The 27,044-nt window shown below is 36.8% G+C and overlaps 1 protein-coding gene across 3 annotated transcripts in view; it reads right to left on the bottom strand.

Moving 5' to 3' along the window:
- Positions 1 to 6,549: 6,549 nt before the first annotated feature.
- The window catches only part of CCDC14 (coiled-coil domain containing 14), a 53,374-nt gene continuing 32,879 nt past the window's right edge, over positions 6,550 to 27,044 (bottom strand). For all 3 annotated transcript variants that reach the window (XM_047875947.1, XM_047875949.1, XM_047875950.1), the window contains 4 exons: positions 24,667 to 24,749; positions 15,056 to 15,274; positions 14,848 to 14,980; positions 6,550 to 8,189 (listed from right to left, as the gene is read on the bottom strand). In XM_047875947.1, the coding sequence (XP_047731903.1) occupies positions 7,256 to 8,189; positions 14,848 to 14,980; positions 15,056 to 15,274; positions 24,667 to 24,749 (1,369 nt within the window). In that variant the 3' untranslated portion in view covers positions 6,550 to 7,255. The remainder of the gene's footprint in view (positions 8,190 to 14,847; positions 14,981 to 15,055; positions 15,275 to 24,666; positions 24,750 to 27,044) is intronic.

The raw sequence follows: 27,044 nt of genomic DNA, 5'->3' as shown, positions 1-27,044 counted from the left end.
ACAGTTGGATGGGGAGAGGGAAGAGATGATGACAGAGGGCTCAGTTCTCTGGTGAAAAAATGATCATTAGCATTGTGGTGTGGGAAGAATGGAGAGGTGGCATATAGGTCACTGCTCTAAATAGTGAAGACCTACTTACTCACATATTTATGTATTAACTTGTTCTAGTAGTGTCTCATCTTCCACCAATCTCCCTACCCTAAGACAGCAAGTCTGATGATACTGACCTAAAAAAAAAGATTAATTTTCTCTCCATCCAGTTAGTCTCTGGATTTGAAACTTTATTTTCCCAAGGGGCGCCTGGGTGGCGCAGTCGGTTAAGCGTCCGACTTCAGCCAGGTCACGATCTCGCGGTCCGGGAGTTCGAGCCCCGCGTCCGCGTCGGGCTCTGGGCTGATGGCTCAGAGCCTGGAGCCTGTTTCCAATTCTGTGTCTCCCTCTCTCTCTGCCCCTCCCCCGTTCATGCTCTGTCTCTCTCTGTCCCAAAAATAAATAAACGTTGAAAAAAAAAATTAAAAAAAAAAAAAAAAGAAACTTTATTTTCCCTTTACTTCTTTCTTATCATCAAACCACAAACAAACGACTACCCTCTGAGAAGGTCTGTTCTGCTTGTTTTGGAGCTGCTTAGTTTGAAATATTTGATTCTCCTAGCCTACCCCATTCTAGGCCTAGAGCTCACAGCCAAGTACAGAATAATCTGGAAAGGATGGTGGGGTAAATATGTACCTTGGCTGTGTGTTCCCTACTGAGCAGTGGACATTTCTTGCTGTAGATCTTAACAAATGTGTACTCCTACAGCTCCAAAGGGCATCAAAATTTCCTCCCGGATAGTTTGTGATGCCTCTGCATGTCTTTTTGAAGCGTTCAGGGAGAAATGAACACTTTAATCCCTTAGGCTGAGTAGATGGTAGTACTGGGGTCCTGGAAATGTCAGAATTCACTGTGAATGCCAGTGTTGATAGGAGAAAAACTCATGTAACTTTCTCCATCTACTTTAAAAACAAGTTTAAATAGTGACTTCTGATGAAATTAGCCAAGTGATTGGTTGGAGGATTGTCTTACTAGTATTATGCCAAATGCAAAACAGAGATTTTAAAAACATTGTGTGCCTTTCAGAAAGCAAAAGTAAAACCTTAAGTATCTAGTACAGTATATACACAGGTACATAGATCAACTATATATAGTGATCATTATCATCTATTTAGGGTTCATAATTCACAAAGTGGTTTTTACTTAATCCTTATGATAAATTCCAGGAGGAATTTTTATTTATTTATTTATTTATTCATTCATTCATTCATTCATTCATTGATTCATTCCATATTAGACCATACTAGTAGAGAAAGAATGCCATATAGCTAGATTCTGGTGACAGATTTGGGGCCCTGGGACTCAAATGGTCATGAGAGTTAGCTGATATCAGGGAAATTTTGACAAAAGTAGACTGAAAATCGCAATATCTGTTCAAGGATTTAGTTGTGTGGCTTTGAGCAAGGGTCTTTAAAATATTTTTTTGGTTTCAGTTTCCATATTTCTAAAAATGAGATTGGAATAGAGAATCATAAGGTCCCTTTTATCTATAAAAGTCACTATAAAAAATAAAGCAAAAATTATCCACAATCTTTTTTATACCAGGAGTATTTCAAACTTCTAAGTATAGAATGCTAATAGAAATGGTGATGTTCAAAAATTAGTCCTGTGATAGAATAATTAATAGAACAGTAATATCAGAATTTTTTTTTTTTTGAGACAGAGAGACAGAGCATGAATGGGGGAGGGGCAGAGAGAGAGGGAGACACAGAATCGGAAGCAGGCTCCAGGCTCTGGGCCATCAGCCCAGAGGCTGACGTGGGGCTCGAACTCACGGACCGCAAGATCGTGACCTGAGCCGAAGTCGGACGCTCAACCGACTGAGCCACCCAGGAGCCCCAATATCAGAATTTTTGAATCATAGGTGACAAATAATGACCTCCCTTCTATAAATCTTCTCTAGAGTTGACAGGGCCATCCCACTGATAGGGAAATGGCCTTTTCACTTCATCTGAAGTTCTACATACCCTGAACATAACCTCCACAGCTGACTAATTGAAAGATGTCTAGTCAAAATGCTAGAATACAATATTAAAAAGAACATCAAATCATGGAATGACCAAAGAACTTTTAGTCAAATCCTCACATTTTATAACTGGAGAACCAAGTTCACACAGAGAAACAGTAGCAGAACCTGAATCTGGGTCTCCTGATGCCCAGTCTGCCTCTTTTCATGGTCCTTTACGGCCTCTATGAACAGTCCTGGCTTCAAGGACAGGGGAGTTTGTGGTAAATGTGAACTGTGGGGCAGCTGAGACCACTTGGTTGGTCAGAACCTCAGCTTTGAAGAACTGCTCACCAGCTGGACAGGAGCTGGGTCCCCCTGACCTGTCCTAATACGATGCTACTCAACACCAAGAACGACCATGTGAATACTATTTGGAAATGAACTATAGCCCTAATATGATCTGTAATAGAATATAATGGCTAAAACAACTTTAACAAGATTTTAGGAAGTGATAATCTAATTGCATTCTGCTTGATAACATCACATCTGGAGTTCATCTGCTCATTGCTGGATTTAAGTTTTAAGACATTGACAAACTAGAGGACATCAAGACAAGGCAAGCAGGATGGCGAGGGCTCTCTAAATGTTGTTGTAAATCAGGTTATACAGTGCCCTCCAGTTTTCAAAGTGCTTTGCCTACATTTATCCCTCCCACAAGGTGGTAAAGTAGGCTGGTAGGATAAATTATCCCTGCAATGGTGACAGAGTTAAATAAACGTTTCACCCTATCTCCCCTTCTAAATATTAAAGAAATCTGTGGCTTCTCCACAGCACAAGCAGTGTGCAGATGTTTGCTAAACAAATGAATTTTGCTTCAGAAGTGAATAAAGGGAATAAAGAATAAAAAATACAGGGAGGTTAATGCCAGGGGCTTAGATGTGTGTAATAAAGCTATCAACTGTTGCATGAACTTGCTGACATTAAGAGAAAATCAAGTGAAGCCGAGATGACCATTTGTCAGGGATTTAGTTAAGTCCAACAATTGTTATGAACTGCCTACTATATGACAGGCACCAAGTGCCATGAGGGGTGTCAAAAATGAATAAATCCTGGTCCCTACCCTTGAGAAGCATTCAGGGTAGGAAAGGTTAATATGTAAACTGATACATGCATCATTGGAGGCATATACAAGGTACAGTCGTAGTACCAGGGGTTTGAAGAATGAGGAAGAATTTGTCAGGAGGAGCCTGGACAAAAGGGTGGTCCAGGCAAAAGGAATATGTGGTGTGCTTGGGATCTTACCAGTAGCAGGTATTCCTGTAGAAAAGATTCCTTCTTTGGGTGTAAGTGTGATATAGAGGACTTTTAAAGTTCTTTCAAAAACCCATCTTTAAGCCCCTCAGAAGTCCTTAACATCTTGCTCTCTCTGATTATAATTCTCAGGGAGGTCCTACTCAGGCCAACTGCTTTAAATAAGAGTGCCAAATTCTCTACAAATGTTGTACTAAAACGTCAAAATATGAGGCACATTCAAGCAATTGTGAGCAGGAGGAAACCAAAAATCAACAGATCTAAAAAATGATTAAGGGAGTGTTAGCTCACAAATCAAATCCAGCTTTATCTGGTGGTATGCTTAAATTCTAGATTCCTAAACAGAAGTCTTGAGAAGCAGCTTCTTACCCTAATAATGGAAAATTAAACCAATTCTATCATCTTTGTCCCCTTCCCATTTTTCTTCCAGCACTTATAACTTCTGTTCCTTTGCTTGTGCCCCACTGTAATGTAACCTCCTTGAGGGCAGAGAAAATGTCTCATTTATTGTATTCTCAGAGCCTAGAATAGTTGCTGGCAAATATTAAAGCTTTCATTTCATGTATTCATTTAATGAAGGAATCCTTAGCTGAAGAGATCACCCCACGATGTGAGCAGTAAATACTAAGTTGTGATTTGGCTGATGCCCTTTCTCTCTAATTACACTTTGCAATTCTGCCCTCCTCTCCATGTGGTTGAAGCAGGCCTTTATAACTTTTAAGGCACTTGACATAAATGCCACCATTAGTGAAAAGAAAAGATTTTTGCGAGACTTGCTAAACTCCAAGAGCAGCAGGAATAAAGGAAGAATGTGTACAAAGTACTTCTTTGGCTTCTTTGGCCCTTAGGATCTCTACACTTGGTGAGACAGAATCAGATGCTCTTCAGTGGTATTCACAAATACTAAATCCATGTTGACATTTGCACATTATCTCCACAGATCCAAGACAGGACAGAACAGTGACAAAATGTTGGAGGATGGTTCTTTCCCATTCTACACTGAGTTCACCTTCTCTGAGGCTGGGAGAAACCTCACTAATCTGCTTTTCACATTCTGGGACATACGAAAAGGCTGTGTGTGGGGGTGCTGGGATTTGGGGCCAGACTGACCCTTCTGAGACTTACACTGACTTCTCATGTGAAGATTTCTAAAGAGGACTACTGAGAACAGGCATGCTGTCTCTCCTTTTTATCCCACTCTCCATTATCAGTATTGTTATCAAGACTTAATTTAGAACTTGACCAAGAATTTTATTTTTCACTTGAGACATTGCTCAGTGGACTCAAACTGATCAAACCGGAAAATTTGGGAGTCATCTTTGATTTCTCCTTCATTTTCTATCAAATCACCAAGCCAAATGAAAATTTTTCAATTTCCCTCTCCTTTTTCACTTTTATTGCCACTTTTATTTCTGTTTGTTGATTTGTCTGGACTACTGCCACAGCTTTCTAGGTGGTTTCCAGCCTCCCCTTCCTCTAATCTTTGTGTATGACCACTAAATGCAATTTTGAGAACATCCAGTTTTATCTGGTGATCCTCAATTAACAACAACAAAAACCACCACCACCAAATATTCCCAAATATCCAATGACTTCATGATTAGTGATCATTCCTCAGCCTGGAGCTCAAGACATTCTAGTCTGACCCTAACTATTCTAATTGTGCTATCATCATCTACTGTTACCATTATCATATACATTTGACCCTTGAACACAGGTTTGAACTATGCAGGTCACCTTACACATGGATTTTTTTTTTCTGATAAATATAGCACTGTGAATGTATTTTCTCTTCCTCGTGATTTTAACATTTTTTCTAGCTTATTCTAAAGATACAGTATATTAATACATGATAACATACAAAAATATGTTAATCGATTACTTATGTTACCAGTAAGGCTTCTGGCTAACAGCAGGCTATAAGTAGTAGAGTTTTTGAGGAGTCTAAGTTATACATGGATTTTTGACTGCAGAGGGGGGTTGGTGTCCCTAACCCTTGTGTTGTTCAAGAGTTAACTGTAGTAATCTTAGTCCCTCTATTTTATAGTCAGGTTGGTATACCTATCATGTTTTTAATATACTACTCAACTCCATGTTTTGATGGTACTTTATGGGTAAACATTTTGAGGATACCCACATGATTATTCAGATCCTATATGTTCTTAAACATCCAAGTGAAGTTTCTTTTCTTCTAGGCCTTCCTCGACCATTTGTTGGCTTCCTTGTATTCTAAACTTCTATGAAGCTCACTGTCTATCTCATCCTTTTTGCTAGAATCTTATTCCACCTTGAAATTTAACCCAATTTTTCATGTTTCTGTGCCATATGTGTGTCTTATATTAAATAAAGACTAAGCTCCTGGTAAGGCTTCTAGAGGATTTTCTAGTCTCTTCTTTTTCAATCACATTGCTAACCCTAATTAACTGAAACTTATGGAAGCATTTAATAATTTTCTTTGCACATAAGAATGCCCATCCTGTTTTAAGGGGAAAATTCGATGCTCTTCTTGTATTATCATATAATAATCTTAAGAATTTACTTCTGCATATGAATAACAATTGAATATTTGGGCGTGGGCAGATGACACAATTTTCCTCCTTCCTGTATTTTATGTTTCTGAACTGTACTTCTGAACTTATATGTTAGAGTTGTGGCCTATTGCCTCCAAATGCATCAATTGATTAATTTATGAATACTGGAAGAAAAGTTAAAAATAGTCATGGACAATCCTGTGAAAATAACTGAAGATTCATTTAATATTTTTAGACTTAAATCTCTATAAAATCTGGACATGCCAAAGAGATTATATCTGGGTCCACCAGAAGATGCAGCACCAACACTTAAAAACTAATAGGGAGAGATCCTGCAGTCAGCAAAACACTTTAATGCTAAAGCCTGCCCAAGCACTCTGTAGAAAGGTACCAGGCAGTGGACCTGTAGGAAGTATTAGTGATAGGACAACCCTCAGCCTTCTGATTGCTCAAATGTGCTGCTCACACAGATGGTGGTGATACTGAATAGTTAAGAGCTGCTAGTAGAGAGAAGCAGAAACTAACTTAATTCATATTATTTACAAATAGAGAATGTTCTCAGCTAATGGGCTGAAAAAGAGTTATTAGTGCAGAAACGCAGAATTATAACCAGTGAAAGATTTAAAAACTCCTTTATGTTCAAATATAATAAGGACAAAAAAACCCAAATAAACATTTTGCATTTATTTAAAAACACAAATTTCCCAAGCTATGACTTATCTATTAGCATTTATCAGTCTGACTTTATTTTTAAAAGGTCTTAAACACCTATTCAGAATAAAACAAATAAAAGTGCCAAAGTTTTAAGAAACCATACGCTAACTGAGGATGTTATCTATATTTTCTTGGCCCAATCAATGTTTTTTAAGAGGTGAAGATATTGGCATTTTTCTCTTAAAAGAAATGTTTATACGTAACACTAGCCTGTAGCACAGAGCATCCCACAGAAAAACACGATGCCATTAAAAAACAAACAGAAATCCTGAAAGAGGAAAGAAAGCCTAGTTTGAATACAATAAATTGTACCCAGAGACTCCCTTCCCATTATTCTTTAGGACAACCAGAGAATCCTGACCTGGACCGTTAGCCCAGCTGGGTTAGAAAAGACCTCAAACTGCTAGGTACTAAAAATATTACTTGTGATACTTTCCCAATTACCTGTAATTGTCTTCTCTTAACAAATGTCAATTTCTTAAGATGACTTGTTTGTATAAGCTCCAGACTGTCAATATACTCTAACAATAAATTTATTATTCATACAATTAATTATAATACATAATTAATATCCATTTCGCTAAAGAAATTTAAAATATACATTCAATTGTAGCCAAGTTCTAGTCTTAAAAAGAGGTACTCAATCCCTTTTCTTCTGAGTTCATTTCTCCAGAAGACCAGTCCTTAAGGACTTCTGGAGTCGAGCGATATTGGCATCCAGCGCTGCAAGGCCATTTCGGAAGTCTTGTTCATCTCGAGAAGTGAACGTTGAAAAAGAGGAGATGCTCCAGTCAGACGTCAAGTCAGAATTAAAAAAGCTACCATCGGAGACAGCACTACTTTTCACTTGAATGCTGCCGCTCTGACAAGTAGAGGGGCCATGACACGCCGCCAGTTCTGGTGGCTCCTCAGGGGCGGCAGGTATCTTGCAGATGGCTTCCTTTATTTTCTTGAGGAGCTGCTTGTCTTCCGTATCAGGTGTTCTGGAAAGTTTCTCAGGGGTATCTTCTGCTTCCTTTTTGGAAGAGGAACCAACTCCGGGTGTACACGATTTATTTTCTTTTTCAGAGACAAGTCCACTGTTGCTGACCAGCTGCAGTGAAGCCACAGTGATCTGTGGCTGGGGGGATAATCTCTTAGATAATGGTGATTTCTTTTTAGAAGTGCTTCTAGCAAATGGAATGTAAATTGTATTATCCAAATTACACTCATCGTCTATTAAAGTTGTGACTTCACTCTCATCAGAATCCTGTTTTGAAAGGGTAGGAATGATCCCAGGGGCTGATACTTCCTCCTTGTTCCTTGTGTTACCATGCTGAGGGCTTTTGGAGGGCAGAACATTTTCGTAAGGCCTACCTGGTTCTATGTTCTCCTCATTGTTAACTGTAGAAAGTGGCTGTGAATGTATGAAAGCGTGATCTGTTTCTAACTTATTTAGGTAGCTCATTATGGAAGTGTGAGCTGGGATTGGGTCACACTTGGGTTGTTTTTCATAAATGTTCAAAAGTGATTTGGTAAGATTATTTCCAGACTTGGAGCGAGCACTGTCCATACTAAGATCTGAGAGAAGCTTTGCCATACTGCTCTGTAAAGTTCTGTTAAGAAGAATTCAGTACACTAATTATTCTTTTTACCGGTTTCTTTCATTTATTTGTTTATACAGCTTCTTCAAAAGAAAGGATCTGAGGCAAGCACCTGGTTCATAACATTGAAAAAAAGTAACTAAAAGCAAAATTCAAGGAATGAACTCTGGAATGAGTACATTACAATAAAATCAATCAAAGATCTCAGTCTGTATCAAATCTAATATTATGATATTTAGAAATAGAGGCTCAGTATTTTTTTCTCTTAGGGTATAAAATGCTTTATTTTTGAGCAACATTGTAAAATGGTGTGAATTCTGTTAGTAATTAAGCTATTTCTCTCCATTCAAAAGATATATGCAAAGGACACTGGAACAATACTGGGAAAAAAGGATAGTTAGAGATAAATTCTGGTATAATTAGGTATGACCAGCAGCTAGGTACCAGAAGTGTGGCATACGAAAAACCACTCAGGGTCACATACTATCATCACTAGCTGTGATCTTGGGTAAGTCACTCAACCTTTCTGAATCTCAAGTTCCTCAATTGCAAAGTGAAGGTATCTACTTCAGAATTACAATGAACATCAAATAAGATAAAATATGAGGGTAATGTGCTTATTATCATTAGCACAGCTTCAGGCTATATGGGTGTTCATTTGATGGCAGCTTTTATTAGCAGACCTATTAAAGCCATTTTCTATCAAGCTTTTGGACTTTTTGAATTGAATCATATATATATTCTTACGTATCGATAAGAAAAGAAATACATCAATTTTTTAAAAGATACAAAGGACATTAACAGGAAATTTTGAAAGATTAAAAGTAGCCAGTAAGCATATCTTAAAAGTTCAACTTTTAAGTAGAGAAATTCAAATTTTGAAAATGTGATTATTTTGGAGGAGGCCTATCAAATTAACATAGTAAAATAAGAATAATACCCACTGTCAGAGAAGCTTGAAGAAGCAGGTACTATCAGTGGGACACGTACACTGGTATAACCCTTCCCGAGAGCAAACTGGCAATCCATCAGAAGACTTAAATATTTGTATATCGCACATTTTTAGATCCACTAATTTGCACTTCTAGGAATTCATCCTATATATATATACCAAGAGGCTGTACCCAAGATATACTTGCAAAGATATAATTTATAATAGAAAATAGGTGGATTTAGTATCTTTATCTGCAAATAGAGTAGAATGATTTAGGTAAATTATGCTCTAATTGTACCATAGCTATTTATAGTTGTGTTGTAAGGAATATTTGTTGGGTCCATTATATAAGGTTAAATTTAAAAGAGCAGTCCATAAATAACATGGATACAATACTATTTTTTTTTGTAGAAACAGTCACACACGGCCAAATAAAATACTAAGAGGAAATCTATATTAAACAGCAGTGATTATATCTCTGGATATAGAATGAGTGGGTTTTTTCCTACAGAAGGAAAAATAAATTTTTTTCTAACCTGGCTTACTTATTACACTGTCATCTTAAACATACTTTGAGTTCTGACTGCTCTTCAAATGGTTATAGTTCTTACCACTTTTCCTCATGCCTTTTCAAAAAGCCAATGAGCTATTATTAAAAGAAAAAATATGTTGTATGAACATATCTTTAAAAAAATTCTGAAATGATCCACTAATTAATTCGATCAGACTACATACTGGAACTTTCATTTTTATTTGTTTTTAGAAAAGGAATACTTATGTTGAGGTTTCTTTCCTGACTTAAAGAAAAGTGCTATCTTCACTGTGAACAAAATCAGTGATGAAGAAAGGGAGAAAGGGACAATGACATTAATAAGAGTTTAATCTCTGGAAATTAATAGCAATCATTAAGCATCCGATTTATAAACAAAATGTGACTCACCATTATCTCTGAAACTAAAAGAAAAATCTCTGTAAGTAAAGAAATGACAGTATGTCAAAAATTTAAAGGAAGCAATACGAGCACCTGAATAGCTACAAAGTAGATATATTTGTTTCTATTATATGGGAGACACTATTTAAATACACTGATTTTTAATGCTTAGAAAATGGACACATTTTTACAAGAAATTCAAGGTTCTCAGCTACTTATAAAAATATACTAATTTAAATAACTATCAGCACTAAGAGTGCTCTTAGAAGCTATTAGAATATTTACTACTTATTTACTGAAAATCTATTAATTTCCTCACATTTTAATGGTTTTGTAACATGTGTTGTAGTGAATTTTTGAAAAAGTGGTAAGGATATATTTCAAAATTATTCAAGGTTTCAGAAAGGAGAGACAGCGACGGTTTAGGGTGTTTGTTTAAAACTCCTATGTGTACCTTCTAGTCCCACTATCCTTCCCCAACATTCTGAAAAAGGCATTTAGAAATTTTTTGAAATCTTTAAGAGGTTACTTAAAACATGTGCAAAAAAACATCCATCCTTCTTACTGCAGTGTACGACTACAGGGAAGATGGAGGGGAGCTGAACGTGAAGATTTAGCTGTGCTGTCAGATGGTGCCGCTTTACCCTCTGGCAAAAGTAAAACTAAAGTGGTCACAGTAGCCCAGCTATAGTATTGGAGACGTTCCTAATTAACTGAATTGCACAGGGTATCACCAAACACAGTGTAAATCACCAACGTGGGTGAATTTTGATATAATTAAGCTCAACTACCAACTTTTTGTTTTGTTTTGACAAAACAAAAATTACCATCCATGGGTATACTTGGCATTTTGAAGTTCTTACTGAATCTTCAGAAAATGTAGGGGTAGTACTAAACTCTGTAAGACATTGTGCTAATTTAAGCTTGCCCACCATGTGTCTATAATCATTTAAAGAGACCCGCTAATCTAACAGGTGAGCTAGTAGTCAAGACACAGGATTTATGCCCAGAGTAAGAAGAAAACGTCCTTGACGACAATGGAAAAAACTGACAGGAAAAATCTTGGAGTCTTAAGAGTGTAAAACATTTACACCTAATATTTCAGACACAGTCTTCTAAAAGCAGATAATATACAAGAAGTAATAACCTTTTTCATTTCCTATGCTTCTATGTTAGGGTGAGTGTTAAGAAAAGGCTCTACTTGCAAACAAATACTTTTTCATTCCTAGTGAAAAGGCAGACTGTTATTTTGAAAGAATGAGCAGGTACAAAGTTAGAAGAATCTCTCAAAAACACATCCTCTTCTCAAAGAGAAGCTGTCCTTTCCAAAAGAGAAAGCAAGGCTCAAGAGGGAAACTAACATCTTGGCTCAAGTCCCAGCTTGGGCCCCAACTAGCTGTGAAAGGCAGGCAAGTCCTTTCATTTCTTTGCGCTTCCATTTATGCTAATTTCTCTAATAATTAAACTATTACTTACTCTGAAAATTGCCCTTACATCTTTTTTATCAATTTTCTCCACAAATGGACCACTATGTTAAATAGTATTCAGTCAGGGCGACTGGGTAGCTCAGTCAGTTAAGCGTCCGACTTCGGCTCAGGTCATGATCTCACAGTTCTCGTGGGTTCGAGCCCCATATCGGCTCTGTGCTGACAGCTTGGAGCCTGGAGCCTGCTTCTGATTCTGTATCTCCCTCTCTCTCTGCCCCTTCCCCACGTGTGCCCTTCCCCACTTGTGCTCTGTCTCTCAAAAATAAATAAATGTAAAAATTTTTAAAAATTAAATAGTAGTCAGTCAAGTTTAAAAAAAATTTTTTTAATGTTTATTTTTGAGAGAGAGAGAGAGAGAGAGAGGCAGGCAGAGAGAGAGGGAGACACAGAATCCAAAGCAGGTTCCAGGCTCCAAGCTGTCAGCACACAGCCCAACGCGGGGCTCGAACTCCTAAACTGAGAGATCATGACCTGAGCTGAGGTGGGATGCTTTACCGACTGAGCCACCCAGGCGCCTCTTCAGTCAAGTTTATTCTTAAAAAAGGCTGTATATGGGGCGCCTGGGTGGCTCAGTCGGTTGAGTGTCCGACTTCGGCTCAGGTCATGATCTTGCGGTCTGTGAGTTTGAGCCCCGCATCAGGCTCTGTGCTGTCAGCTCAAAGCCTGGAGCCTGCTTTGGATTCTGTGTCTCCCTCTCTCTCTGCCCCTCCCCCACTCATGCTCTGTCTCTCTCTCAGTCAAAAATAAATAAAACATTAAAAAAAATTTTTTTAATTAAAAAAAAGGCTGTATCTTTCTATATACATCATCAAAGCACTAGAATAAGCTTTTAGCTTGATGACATGGATATTTAGCAACTAAAATGATTACATATTTTTGTATTTCACATATATATATTTGGAATATAATATACAATAAATGTTTGATGAATAAATGAATAAGTAAATGAATCCATCCATTCATCCCTACATCTCTCAGGTAAAACAAAACAAAACAAAACAAAACAAAACAAAACAAACATCGAAGGTTCACTCAGACTAGCAGTTGCGAGGAAGTGTTACCAGGAATAAACTATTTTAGCTAAGGACATACCATGTGCAAGAGAGAAAACCTGGCTAGGGATTAAGAGATGTGAGTTCTAGTCCTTGCTTATTAACTTTCTATTAATATTTAACTTGTATGGTCCCAGTTTCCCCATCTATGAAAATGCATTTATTAAAATCTTTCCATCATAGATGAGGAGACAAAATAATAGATATGAGAGAGAGAAGACTTTGGGGAAAAAAAAATCAAAGTAGACTATTAATAAAAGATAAACCAATTTCTGATTTCATGCTCATAAAGGAGCTAGATTTAGTAGTATGAAAAAAAAAAAACATTTTGAGAAGAAAAGCAATTTCTCAGGACACTAAATCCTCTGCTGCACTTTCTGCGAGAGGCTGAACACCACGCCCCTTAATGAGGAGATGCTCCCAGGGACACCTAAGCAACTGCTCATGGAACCTGACCATGCTGAGTGGCTATCCTATTTTTCTCTTCCAAATGGATTATATGCCATAGGTATGTTTTAAAAAACATTTATTGAGGGGCATCTGGGTGGTTCAGTCAGTTAAGCGTCCGACTCTTGGTTTTGGCTCAGGTCATGATCTCACAGTTCCTGTTTGAGCCCTGAGTCGGGCCTTGTGCTGACAGCACAGAGCCTACTTGGGATTTCTCTCTCTCTCCCTCCCCAGCTTGATCTCTCTCTCTCTCTCAAAAAAATAAATAAATAAATAAATAAATAAATAAATAAATAAAAATAAACATTACAAAAATTAAAAATAAATTTTGTTATATAATTTACTATAAAATTCACCCCTTTAAAGTGTGCAACTGAGTTGTTTTTAATATATTCATACAGTTATATAATCATTACCTCTATCCAATTTCAGAATATTTTCATTACCCTAAAAAGAAACTCTGTATCCATCAGCACTCACTCCTCCTTCTTCCCCTTTTCTCTCAGCCCTTGGCAACCATCAATCTATTTTTTGTCTCCATGGGTTTGCCTATTCTGAACACTTCATATTAAGTGGAATAATACAATATGTGGTCTTTTGTGACTGGCTTCTTTTACCATAAATACTTGATAATAACAGAGTTTTCATCCCAAAAGTAGTCCTCAAAAAAGAGGAGATGCTTTTCTTTGGAGACTTTATAAAGGCTTTCATAAGGGGGACATTCTTTCACTTTTACTTTGAATAAGAGTGGTATAAGCCAACATTTTAGAAACTCTGACTAAAGCCTAATTAATTATAACACTACATGGATACACAAGTGTCTTGTTTTTCCCTATTGTTCAATAAATATTTGAATGAAATATGAATGTGGAAAAAAAACAGTATTTCTATGTTCATATAGCTTATATAGAATCATTTCAAATATATTTATAAAATTAAATAGATTAAGTATTATAGATACATTACTATTTCATCTATTTTCCTAAGTGGTCATTCAAAATGGATCTTCTCATTTGAAATACGAAGGAGATTATTTTATATTCAAAATTATTTTATATCTGAACTATGAACTTCCAGTATCATTCAAGTGTATGGTCAGATCTAATGATATTCAGGCCTAAAATAACAGACTTCTCTAGGATTTAAGAAAGTAGTTGGAAATCCAATTCTTAACAAATGTCTCAAGAGAAAATTGTACTTTTAAAGTACATATCAGGTAAAAATTGAGTGCAGTGATTTTATTGATTTGAGAAAAGACATATTAGGGAACAAAGGGCTCTTAGGGGTTGCTGCTGACTCCCTCACTTCACTGATGAAATAACTGAGGCTCACAGAGGCTACATGACTTTCCCAAGATCATCTGGCATGAGGGCTTACTGTGCTCAGTGCTTCATGTGAGTTATTTCTTAGTGTTCCCATCAACCCTAATCATGCTCCACGTTAAAGTGGAGGTTTATAGAGGTTAAATAACTTGGTTAAAGCCATACAGCTAGCACAGGGTAGAAATGGGATTCCATTCAGGTCTCTCTGGCGTCAGAACCAGAGGGCTCTTAACAATTTGCTAAGTGAGTCTTCAGCTTATGTACATATAATAAGCTGAAGCTCTTTACAAGAGCCCTTTTCTTGGAATCACATGGTTTAGAAAAGCATTGAGCCAGGTTTGGCATTTCTAAACCTAATTGGAGCAGAAGAAAACATCATTAGAAATTAGCAAAAACATTGACAAGAGAGAAAGGGGAAAGAGAGCAGACCTAAAATCATTTTTGAAGTCATAAGTAATCTGGCAAGAGGCATGTTATTCAAATGAAATCAACATTACCTTGTTAATTCTCTCAGTCGGGTCACCTCAGCGTCACGCTGACGTAATGTTATTCCCAATATTTGATTTTCCTTTTCAGCAGCTTCTAACTTAAACCGGGAGCTTTTCACATTGACTAAGGCTTCCTCCAATTCTGAAACCACAATAAAATTTCAGTTTCCTTTTCCTTTTTAAAAAATGTGACCACAACTATAGTTCAAATACATACCAATTTTTATTCTTGTCGTCTCAATGTCAAATTGCTGTTTATTTTCAAGTAGAGCTTGCTCTTTCTCTTTAAATATACCAGCAAATTTTTTGTTCTCATCTTTCTGATTTTCAATCACTTTTAAAAGTTCTTCATTTTTATTCTGTAGTAATTCCTGGCTCTTCAGTGACTCCTGTAATTGGTTTTGCAGGGACTTGTTCAATGACTGAAGAGAAAACACTGCAAGACAAAACAGATCAAATCATTGTTTCTCTAATTTAAAAAGCACAAACCTGAAAAAAGATCTGTGTATAAAAAGGAAAAGATCTGGAACTTACTGATTTGTTTAACCATTATATGTTTGAGCAGTTCCACGTAAATATTAAATATATTTCTAAAATTTGATGCAGAGATCATACCTTTCTTCTCCAACTGATATTTTGGGCATTAAGATTTTTTTTTTTTTTACCTTTGTTAATGAAAGAATAATACATGCACAAAGTAAAAAGAATTCAAACACGACGAAATACCAATTACCAAATTATTCTCAGTGAAGACTCTCCCTCCCCACCCCACCTCCACTCTCCTCCCAAAGGCAACCACAATTAACTTTGGTATCTTTCTGGAAAAACACTTGTGCATATAACATATATATTTAAACAGAGATGAATAACACTTTTTCTCCCATAAGATTAATATGTAATTAGCATATAGATTTATCACATTCTTTTTAATGTCTGTAAAAGTATACGGCACCATTCATTTAATAAATACAGCCTTGAGTGAAGACTTACTATGTGTGAGGCACGGAATTAGAACTTGGACATACAGTAGTGAATAGCAGAGACACAGCTGGTGCTCTCAAAGAGCTGATAACAAACAAGTAATCATAAATAGCGATAAATGCTTTCAAGAAAATAAGGCAAATGGTCAGAGACTAAAAAGATATAAGCTATTTAGAATGGCAACTACCAATCTCATTTCCCTCTTTGCCCCTCTCTCCCACATATCTCCACCCCCACTGTTTATTCATAGTGGAATCAGAGTGACTTTTTCCAAGATTACTTTGGTGAAGATGAACACTTTTATGAAGTGTGTGTTCTGTTGGGTACTCGTATTTTTCTTATTGCTTTGTAACAGCTATTTATATATTAAGAAAATTAAGCCTTTGTTATATCATGTATTATGAAAAAATTGTCTCCATTTTATTAATGCACTTTGAATGTGTTTACAATTTTGCCATGCAGAAAATGACAAAAAATTCTGAGAACAAATCTTATCAGTCTTTTCCTTTGTGTCATCTGAGTTTTGTCAAACTTAGGAAAAGATCCCAAGAATAAAAAAACAAAGAAACAAATTGTTCTAATCTTCTCCTTGTTAAGAGCAGTTTTTTTCTTTTTCCTAACATTTTAAACTTTAGGATCCATAAGCACAATTTGGCAATATCTGTCAAAATTCGACTGACTCATTAATTCTACAGCTATTATCTACAAAATGCTCACACATGTGCACAAAGACACACGTACAAGATTTTCACTGTACCACTGTTTGCACTGGGAAAATACCTAGATAGCTATCATCAGAGGACTTCAAATGCATAATGCTAGAAGCAACATAAGCAGAATATTCAAATAGTTCTTAAACAGAATCTATGTATTTTGATACAGAAAAATGCGCACTACAGGTTTTACTGGAAGGGGGAGCTAAGATGGCAGCATAGCAGGAGGACCCTAGGCCTGCCATATCCCTCGAACATAGCTGAGTAACTATCAAATCATTCTGAATACACAAGAAATTGACCTGAGGACTGACAGAACAAACTGTACAACTGGAGGGAGAAAAGAGGTCACATGGAGGAAGGTAAGAAGTGCAGAGACATGGTTTGGGGGAGAAACAGATCATGGGTGCTATGGAAGCAAAGGAGCCCTTACATACAAGGAGAACACTTTCACAAAGCCATTGGCTGGGAAAACGAGACGGGCTGATTTTCATGAGTTTTTGCAATCAGTGGGGCACAAAGACTGGAGTTTTAGAGGTCTACCAGCTTGGCTGGGAAGAGAGACCTGAGGGGGCTGCCCTACTCCTGGAAAGAAGGCAGGCAAGCAACCCCGGGGCAAATGGCATGATCTGGGGATCGCCTAAGGCACATTGGGAGAGACGGTTCCTACTTCTTGGAGCACATCTGTGAGAGGTGACGTTGCTTCTCCCGGGACAAAAGAGCTGGTGGGTGCCATTTCTCTCCCTTGCCCTCAGCAAAGGTACAGACACCTGCTGAAGGAAGCTAACCTGGATACCGGCTGTTTACCCTGCTCCAAATCCCATGCCCCTGAGCTCCGGCACAACTGCCCTTCTCAGTCAAATCTGCATCACCCCCAGCGAGGCAAGACTCTCACCCTGAAGACCAGTGCAGGCCCCCCTCCACAGCACTTCCTTGAAGTTTGGAATTTTAGAAGTCAGCAGGTTTGGCTGGGATAGAGACCAAAGTGCACTGTGCTGCCCCAGACAGGCAAGCAAACTACAGACAAGCAGTGTGAAAACAGTGATCTGAAAAACACCTGAGAGGTACAAGGGGAAATCACTCACTCTTCTGGGAGTGCTTCTCTGAGAGCACCAAGCACTGAGTACCCTCTCCAGGACAAAGGAGCTGGCTGGAGCCATTTCCTTCCTCTACCCATAGGCATAAACCAACTTCAAAAAAAAAAAAAAAGCACAGCACCAACACTGGTTGCTTAATCTGCTTACACGAAGACCTGTCCTCCTGTGCTCTGTTTGTACTGCTTTTCTCAGGCAAGTTTAAGGACCAGTGCAGTAGGCCCTTCCCCAAGAACACCAGCACAAACCCCTGCACACATCAGGTCTACTGACCATAGAGTTCTGCAAAGCATCAGTTCTAGTGGAAGTAGAATCAAGTCTCATTTAAGAAGGAGGCCAGACACCTAGATAAAACTGACCACAGTCTAGCCAAGGTCCAAGCACTGCCCACTGCAGGTAAGGAGAACCTCTGCAGAGGACTGACCTAAGGGATAGAGCAGCCAAAACACATTAGTGGAGTGCATGTAGCACACACCAAGGCACTCCCTGAAGCACCAGGCCCTACATACTATATAACCTCTTCATAAAGTCATTACTCTCAGGAGCAGGAAACACAACAGGCTTTTCTAACACACAGAAGAAGACAGAGACCTAGACAAAATGCCAAGATGGAGGAATTCATCCCAAAAGAAATAACAAGAAATGGTCATGGCTAGAAATCTAATTGAAACAGATATAAGTAATAAGACTGATGGAGGGCGCCTGGGTGGCGCAGTCGGTTGAGCGTCCGACTTCAGCCAGGTCACGATCTCGCGGTCCGTGAGTTCGAGCCCCGCATCAGGCTCTGGGCTGATGGCTCAGAGCCTGGAGCCTGTTTCCGATTCTGTGTCTCCCTCTCTCTCTGCCCCTCCCCCGTTCATGCTCTGTCTCTCTCTGTCCCAAAAATAAATAAACGTTGAAAAAAAAAAAATTTAAAAGACTGATGGAGATTTTAAAATAACAGTCATAAGGATACTCCCTGGGCTTGAGAACAGCATGGAAGATATCAGGGAAACCCTTACTACAGATAAGAGTTAAAAAACAATCAGACAGATATGAAAAATGCAATAACTGAGATTCGAAACAACCTGGATGTAATGACCACAAGGATGGAAGGATGAATAAGTGATACAGCAGATAGAATTATGGAAAATAATTGGGCTGCCTGGGTGGCTCAGTCAGTTAAGCATCCGACTCTTGATCTGGGCTCAGGTCACGATCTCATGGTTCGTGAGTTTGAGCCCCACATCAGGCTCCATGCTGTCAGCTTGGGATTCTGTCTCTTCCTTTCTCTGCCCCTCTCCTGCTTGCACACCCACGTTCTCCCTCAAACAAATAAATAAAAACTTAAAAAAAAAAAGAATTATGGAAAACAATGAAGCTGAACAAAAGAACGAAGAATGATGAATCAGGAGAGTAGACTTGGGGAACTCAGTGACTCCATTAAATGTAGTAACATTTGCATCGTAGGAGTCCCAGAAGAAAAAGAGAAAGAAAAGGGGAAAGAAAGTTTATTTGAGGAAATAATAGCTGAAAACTTCCCTAATCTGAGGAAGGAAACAGACATCCAAATCCAGGAGTTAGAGAGAACTGCTAACAAAATCAACAAAAGCAGGCCAACACCAAGACATATTATATTTAAATTTGCAAAATATAGTGATAAAGAAAAAAATCTAAAACCAGTAGGACAAAAAAGTCCCTAACTTACAAGGGAAGACCCATAAGGTTAGCTGTAGATCTCTCCACAGATCACTCCCTTGGCAAGCCAGAAGGGAGTGGCATGATATATTCTACATGCTGAATGGGAAAAATCTGCAGCCAAGAAAGAATACTCTATCCAGCAAGGTTGTCATTCAGAATAGAATGAGTTTCCCAGACAAACAAAAACTAAAGGAGTTCATGAACACTAAACCAGTCCTGCAAAAATATTGAAGGGGCTTCTTTGAGTGGGAAGGACAGGTCAAAAGTGACAAAGACTAGAAAGGAACAGAAAATCTCTAGAAACAATGATAAAACAAGCAATAAAATGGCACTAAATACATATCTATCAATAATTACTCTGAATGTAAATGGACTAAATGTTCTAATCAAGACATAGAGTGTCAGAATGGACTAAAAAAAAAAAAAAAAAGACACATCTATATGCTGCCTACAAGAAACTCATTTCAGACCTAAAGACACCTGCAGATTGAAAGTGAGGGGATGGAGAAAGATCTATCATGCAAATGGACATTAAAATAAGCTGGAGTAGCAATACTTCTACCAGACCAACTAGATTTTAAAACAAAGACTGTAACAAGAGATGAAGAAGGGCACTATATCATGATAAAGGGGACTATCCAACAAGATCTAACAATTATAAATATTTATGCCCCCAAATTGAGAGAACCCAAACATATAAAACAATTAATAACAAATATAAAGGAACTCATTGATAGTAATACAATAATAGTAAGGGACTTTAACACCCAACTTACACCAATGAACAGATCATCTAAGAAGAAAATCAACAAGGAAACAATGGCTTTGAAAGACACCAGACCAGACTGATTTAACAGATATATTCAGAATATTTCATCCTAAAGCAGCAGAATACACATTCTTTTTGAGTGCACATGGGTCAGTCTCCAGAATAGATCACATACTAGGTCACAAATCAGGCTTCAACAAGTACAAAAAGATTGAGATCATACCATGCATATTTTCTGACCACAATGCTATGAAACTTGAAGTCAACCACAAGAAAAAATTTGGGAAGACCACAAATATAAGGAGGTTAAACAACATGCTACTAAAGAATGAATGGGTCAAGCAGGAAATTAAAGAAGAAATAAAAAATACATGGAAACAAATGAAAATGAAAACATGATGGTCTAAAACCTTTGGGATGCAGCAAAAGTGGTCATAAGAGGGAAGTATATAGCAATACAGGCCTACCTCAAGAAGCAAGAAAATTCTCAAATAAACAACCTAACCTTACACCTAAAGGAGCTAAAAACAACAACAACAACAACAAAAAATGAATCCTAAAGCCAGCAAAAGAAGGGAAATAATAAAGAATAGAGTAGAAGTAAGTGATAAAGAAACTGGAAAAAAAACCCCAAAACCAGAACAAATCAATGAAACCAGGAGCTGGTTCTTTGAAAAAATTAATAAACTTGATAAATCCCTAGCCAGACTTATCAAAACAAAAGAGAAAGGACCCAAATAAACAAAATCATAAATGAGAGAAGAGAAATAACAACCAATATCACAGAAATACAAATAATTATAAAAGAATATTATGAAAAACTATATGCCAACAAATTAGACAATCTGGAAGAAATGATAAGTTCCTAGAAACATATAAACTACCAAAACTGAAACAGGAAGAAATAGAAAACTAGAACAGACCGATACCAGCAAAGAAACTGGATCAGTAATAAAAAATCTCCCAAAAAGCAAAAGTCCAGGGCAAGACGGCTTCACAGGCAAATTCTAGCAAACATTTAAAGTTATAAATTTAATAGTTATAAATATATATAACTATAACTATAAATTTAAATTTATAAAAAGACTTAATACCTATTCTTCTTAAACTATTCTAAAAAATAGAAAAGGAAAGAAAACTTCCAAACTCATTCTATGGGGCCAGCATTACCCTGATTCCAAAACCAGACAAAGACTCCACTAAAACAAAGAACTACAGGCCAGTATCCCTGATGAAGATGGCTGCAAAAATTCTCAACACATTGCTAGCAAATCAAATCCAACAGTACATTAAAAGAATCATTCACCATCATCAAGTGGGATTTATTCCTGGGATGCAATAATGGCTCAATATTTGCAAATCAACCAATGTGATACATCACATTAAGAAGAGAAAGGATAAGAACCATATGATCCTCTCAATAGATGCAGAGAAAGCATTAGACAAAGTACAATATCCATTCATAATAAAAACCCTCAACAAAGTATAGATGGAGGGAACATACCTCAACATAATAAAGGCCATATACAAAAAAACCCACAGCTGATATCATCCTCAATGGGGAAAAACTGCAAACTTTTCCTCTATATAGTCAGGAACAAGACAGGAACAAGTCCACTCTCACCCTGTTATTTAACATAATACTAGAAGTTCTAGCCTCAGCAATCAGACAACACAAAAAAATAAAGGCATCCAAATCAGCAAGGAAGAAGTCAAACTCTCACTATTTGTAGATGACGTGATACTCTATGTAGAAAACCCAAAAGACCACCAAAAAAATTGCTAGAACTGATACATGAATTCAGTAAAGTCTCAGGATACAAAATCAATGTACGGTAATCTGTTGTACTTCTATACACCAACAATGAAACAGCCAAAAGAGAAATCAAGGACTCGATCCCATTTATAATTGCACCAAAAACCGTAAGATACCTAGGAATAAACCTAACCAAAGAGGTTAAAGATTTGTATTCTGAAAACTATAAAACACTAATGAAGGAAATTCAACACAACACAAAGCAATGGAAAAACATTCCATGTTCATGGATTGGAAGAATAAATATTGTTAAAATGTCTATACTACCCAAAGCAATCTACACATTTAATGCAATGCCTATCAAAATACCACCAGCATTTTTCACAGAGCTAGAACAAAAAATCCTAAAATTTGTATGGAACCACAAAAGACCCCGAATAGCCAAAGCAAAGCAAAGCAAAGCAAATGCAAAGCAAAGCAAAGCAAAGAGGAGGCATCACAACTTCAGGCTTGAAGTTATATTACAAAGCTGTAGTGATCAAAACAGTATGATACTGGCAGAAAAACAACACAAAGATTGATGGAACAGAATAAAAAACCCAGGAATAAACCCACAACTGTACAGTCAACTAATCTTCAACAAAGCAAGAAAGAATATCCAATGAAAAAAAGTCTCTTCAACAAATGGTGTTGGCAAAACTGGACAGCAACATGCAAAAGAATGGAACTGGACTGCTTTCTTACATCATACACAAAAATAAATTCAAAAATGGATGAAAGACCTAAATGTGAGGCAGGAAACCATCAAAATCCTAGAGGAGAACATAGGCAGTAACCTCTTTAACATCAGCCATGGCAACTTCTTACTATATATGTCTTCTGAGGCAAGTGAAACAAAAGCAAAAATAAACTATTGGGACTACTTCAAAATAAAAAGCTTCTGTACAGTGAAGGAACAATCAACAAAACTAAAAAGCAACTTACACAGTGGGAGAAGATATCTGCAAATGACATATTGGTTAAAGGATTAGTATCCAAAATACATAAAGAACTCACAAAATTGAACACCCAAAAAACAAATAATCCACTTAAAAAATGGGCAGAAGAAATGAGTAGACATTTTTCCAAAGATGACATACAGATGGCTAACAGAAAAGATGCTCAACATCACTCATCATCAGGAAAATACAAATCAAAACTATAATGAGAGGGGTGCCTGGTCAGTTAAGCTTCTGACTCTTGATTTCAGCTCAGGTTGTTCTCTCAATGTTTTGGGAGTTCGAGCCCCACATGGGGCCCCATGCTGAGAGTGCAGAGTCTGTTTGGGATTCTCTCTCTCCCTCTTTCTCTGCCCCTCCCCTGCTCACACATGCACACTCTCTTTCTCTCTCTCAAAATAGATTTAAAAAACCCAATGAGGTATCACCTCACACCTGTCAGAATGGCTAAAATGAACCACACAGGAAACAGGTGTTGGTGAGGTTGCAGAGAAAGGGGAACACTCTTACACTGTTGGTGGGAATGCAAACAGGTGCAGCCTATCTGGAAAACAGTATGGAGGTTCTTCAACGAGTTAAAAATAAAGCCAAGAGTGCCTGGGTGGCTCAGTTCGTTAAGCACCCACTTCGGCTCAGGTCATGATCTCACGGTTCATGGGTTTGAACCCCACATCAGGCTCTGTGCTGACAGTTTGGAGCCTAGAGCCTGCTTCCGATTCTGTGTCTCCCTCTTTCTTTGCCCCTCCCCCACTTGCACTCTGTTTCTCTCAAAAATAAAAATAAACATTAAAAAAAATATAAATAAATAAAATAAAACTATCCTATGATTCAGCAACTGCACTACTATGTATTAACCCAAAAGATACAAAAATACCGATTCAAAGAGATACATGCACTCTGTTGTTTACAGTAGCCTTATCAACAACAGCCAAATTATGGAAAAAGCCCAAATGGCCATCTACTGATGAATGGATAAAGAAGATGCGGTGTGTGTGTATGTATACACAATGGAATATTACTCAGCCATAAAAAGAATAAAATCTTGCATTTGCAATGACGTGGATGGAGCCAGAGAGTATCAATGATAAACAAAGTAAATCGGTCAGAGAGAGAAAATACCATATGATTTCACTCATATGTGGAATTTAATAAACAAAACAGATGAACATAGGAAAAAAAGGGAGGCAAACCAGGAAACAGACTCTTAACAATAGAGAACAAACTAAGGGTTACTGGAGGAGAGGCAGGTGGGAGAATGGGTTAAACTGGTGATGGGTATTCAGGAGGGCACTTGTGATGAGCACTGGGTATTGTATGTAAGTGATGAGTCACTAAATTTTATATCTGAAACTAACAATACACTGTACACTAACAAACTGGAATTTAAATAAAAACCTGAACAAGAAAGGAAAAAAAAGAAAAATGCTCCCTACATGTTAAGTGAATAAATGCAAGCTACAGAAGAGCATATCGAGTGTAATCTCATTTTTAAAAAAGAAAAAATAAAATACATATATAGTTCTATTAGTGCCTGGCATACAGTAGGAACTCAGTATTTATGAAACACATTAATTCTATATGAACAGAAGACATGTGAAAGGAAGTACAGCCTTTTAAAAAAGAAATAGGGGTGTATTATTGGGACATAATAGCACAGATCTTATATTTTTGTTTCTGTGCTATTTTAATTTTTAATAAGGGTATTATTCCTATTTTTTCAAATGTAGATTAAAAGAAAGTCCTCTTATGACAAAATAATTAAGAAAGCTCAATTCTTTATCAGTATTTCCAGAACCACAAAGAATTTATCATCAGTTCTTAAAGTTCTTTTACCTACATTCAAGGTTGCATTCCAGAGAACCAGGTGCCTTTTGAGTTTTTTCTTGTTCTCTAAGTTGTCGGTTTAAAATTCTCAGTTGCCTAAACGAAATAATAAAGAAACATGATTCCCAAACTCATTTAACAGTGTACATCTAACAGCCTGTTAAAAAGGATAACACCTCCCCTCTCCTAACCATCAGTTTCTTCTCTGTAATTGAAAGTCTGTTTTTTGATTTGTCTCTTTTTCTCTCTTTGCTCATTTGTTTCTTAAATTCCACATGAGTGAGATCATATGGTATTTGTCTTCCTCTGACTTATTTCGCTCAGGGGTGGGGATTAAAGAGTACACTGATGTTGAAAAAAAAGATTAAAACAATAAAAAATAAAAAAGAGCATGAAAGACGGTACCCACTTAGGATAACAGAAGTCCATCTCATCCCCAGAAAAAAAGGCAAAAACCAAATAAAACAATAAAACCACATCACTGCTACTATGTATAGAGCTTTTTTTTTTTTTTTTTTTTTTCTTAATGTGATATTTTTTAAAAGATTGCCTGGGACAACATTAAACTCTCCCCTCACAAGAAAAAGGCTGACATTTATTCTTCTTTTTTCCTTCTCTCAATGATTTCTTTGTCTTTTTTTTTTTTACGTTTCCTATCTCCTCTTGCTATTTTCTTCTTCTGTCTTCCTTCTCTGTATTTTCATTACTGTAGTAACAATGTACTCTTTAAAAGATCTAACTATGCACTAGAACACCTACAGGGACTGACTGTTATCAGACATGTATTTGCTTGGTCTGTCATACATTGAAAAAATTGGGAAATGCAAATCTATGTTTCTAATAATTTCTTTATTCGATGGAAAATGTAATGGCCTTATTTTAAAAGACAGAATGCTAAGAAGCAGCAACTTTGCCCTACAGTGAACTTCACAATGTGTAGTCCCCTCACAAATAGGAACATACAAAAGGAACTACAAAAATGTTTACTTCTAGGAAGTTAACGCTGAAAAAAAGTTGTCTCTATTATCTTTCCAAAATTAATTACCTGAACATAATTCTGTACTAAAATATTTATTTTTGTTACTGAATCTAAAATTATAGTGCTCTACCTCACATCACTTGCATGTATTAATTCCAGATAGATGAAAGAGGTATACAGAAAATATACAAACAAACAAGAGCAACTATACAAGCTTTAGGTAGAAATCTACATAATCTTGAAGTGGGGAAGGCATTTCTAAGCAAGATTCGAAACCCAGCAACCATCAAGGAAAAGAATAAAAGATTTAACAGTATCAAAATTTAAAACTTGTTCTAGAATTAACATTCTGGAAGACAATACCTACCACATATATAAAAGACAAAAGATCCATAACACTTAAAGAGCTCCTGCAAATTGGTAAGAAAGGCAATAAAAACGGGCAATTCACATAAGAAATAGAAATGGCTTAAAAGCATATGAAAAATGCTCAGCGTCACTAATATGAAGAAATGCAAATTTAAAACAGGAGATATTTTATGGCCACAGGATTGACAAAAATGAAAAGAAATAACATTATTTGTTGGTGAGGCAAATTAATTCTCGACTGGTGAGAGCCTACTGATATAACCAATTGAACGGCAATTTGACAGTATCCAATGTGATACTGTGAAAATGTATTATCTTTAATGTGAAATGTTAATGTGAAATGTTTATTATCTTTAACAAAATAATTCTAACTCTAAATTATCTAGCCTAGAAATATAATTGAGCCTTGAATAACATGGGTTTCAACTGTGCAGGTCTACTTATCCACAGATTTTTGATAAACACAGTGCAGTACTGTTAATGTATTTTCTCTTCCTTATGATTTTCTTAATATTTTCTTTTTTCTAGCTTACTTTATTGCAAAAATATAGTACATAATACATATAACATACAAAATATATGTTAGTCAACAATACATTCAATGTTATTGATAAGGCTTCTGGTCAATAGTAGGCTATTAGTAGTTAAGTTTTGGGGGAATCAAAAGTTACACACAGATTTTTTACTTTGTAGGGTGTAAGGACCCCTAACTCTTGCATTGCTCAAGGGTCAACGGTAGTACATGTGCAAAAGCATCTACAATCTTTAGATATATACAAAGATGTTCACAATAGCAATATTTAATAGCGAGAAGTTAGAAATAACTTAAAAGCCACATAAATTATGGTACATCCATAGTAAGAAATACTAATACACAGGTGTTGTTTTTAAAAAGAGATATCTACATGTACTGACATGGAAATATCTTCCAGACACATTATAAAATGAAAAAAAGCAAGCAACAGAAGAACAACAGTATAATACAATCCCATGTTTGTTTCAATACAATTCTACTTTTCTGAAATTTCCCCTTTATAATAAAG

This window comes from Prionailurus viverrinus, chromosome C2, assembly GCF_022837055.1.
Source record: "Prionailurus viverrinus isolate Anna chromosome C2, UM_Priviv_1.0, whole genome shotgun sequence".
Classification (NCBI taxonomy): Eukaryota; Metazoa; Chordata; class Mammalia; order Carnivora; family Felidae; genus Prionailurus; species Prionailurus viverrinus.
The sequence above is the reverse complement of the archived record's forward strand: the minus strand, read 5'-3'. Positions and strand labels throughout refer to the sequence as shown.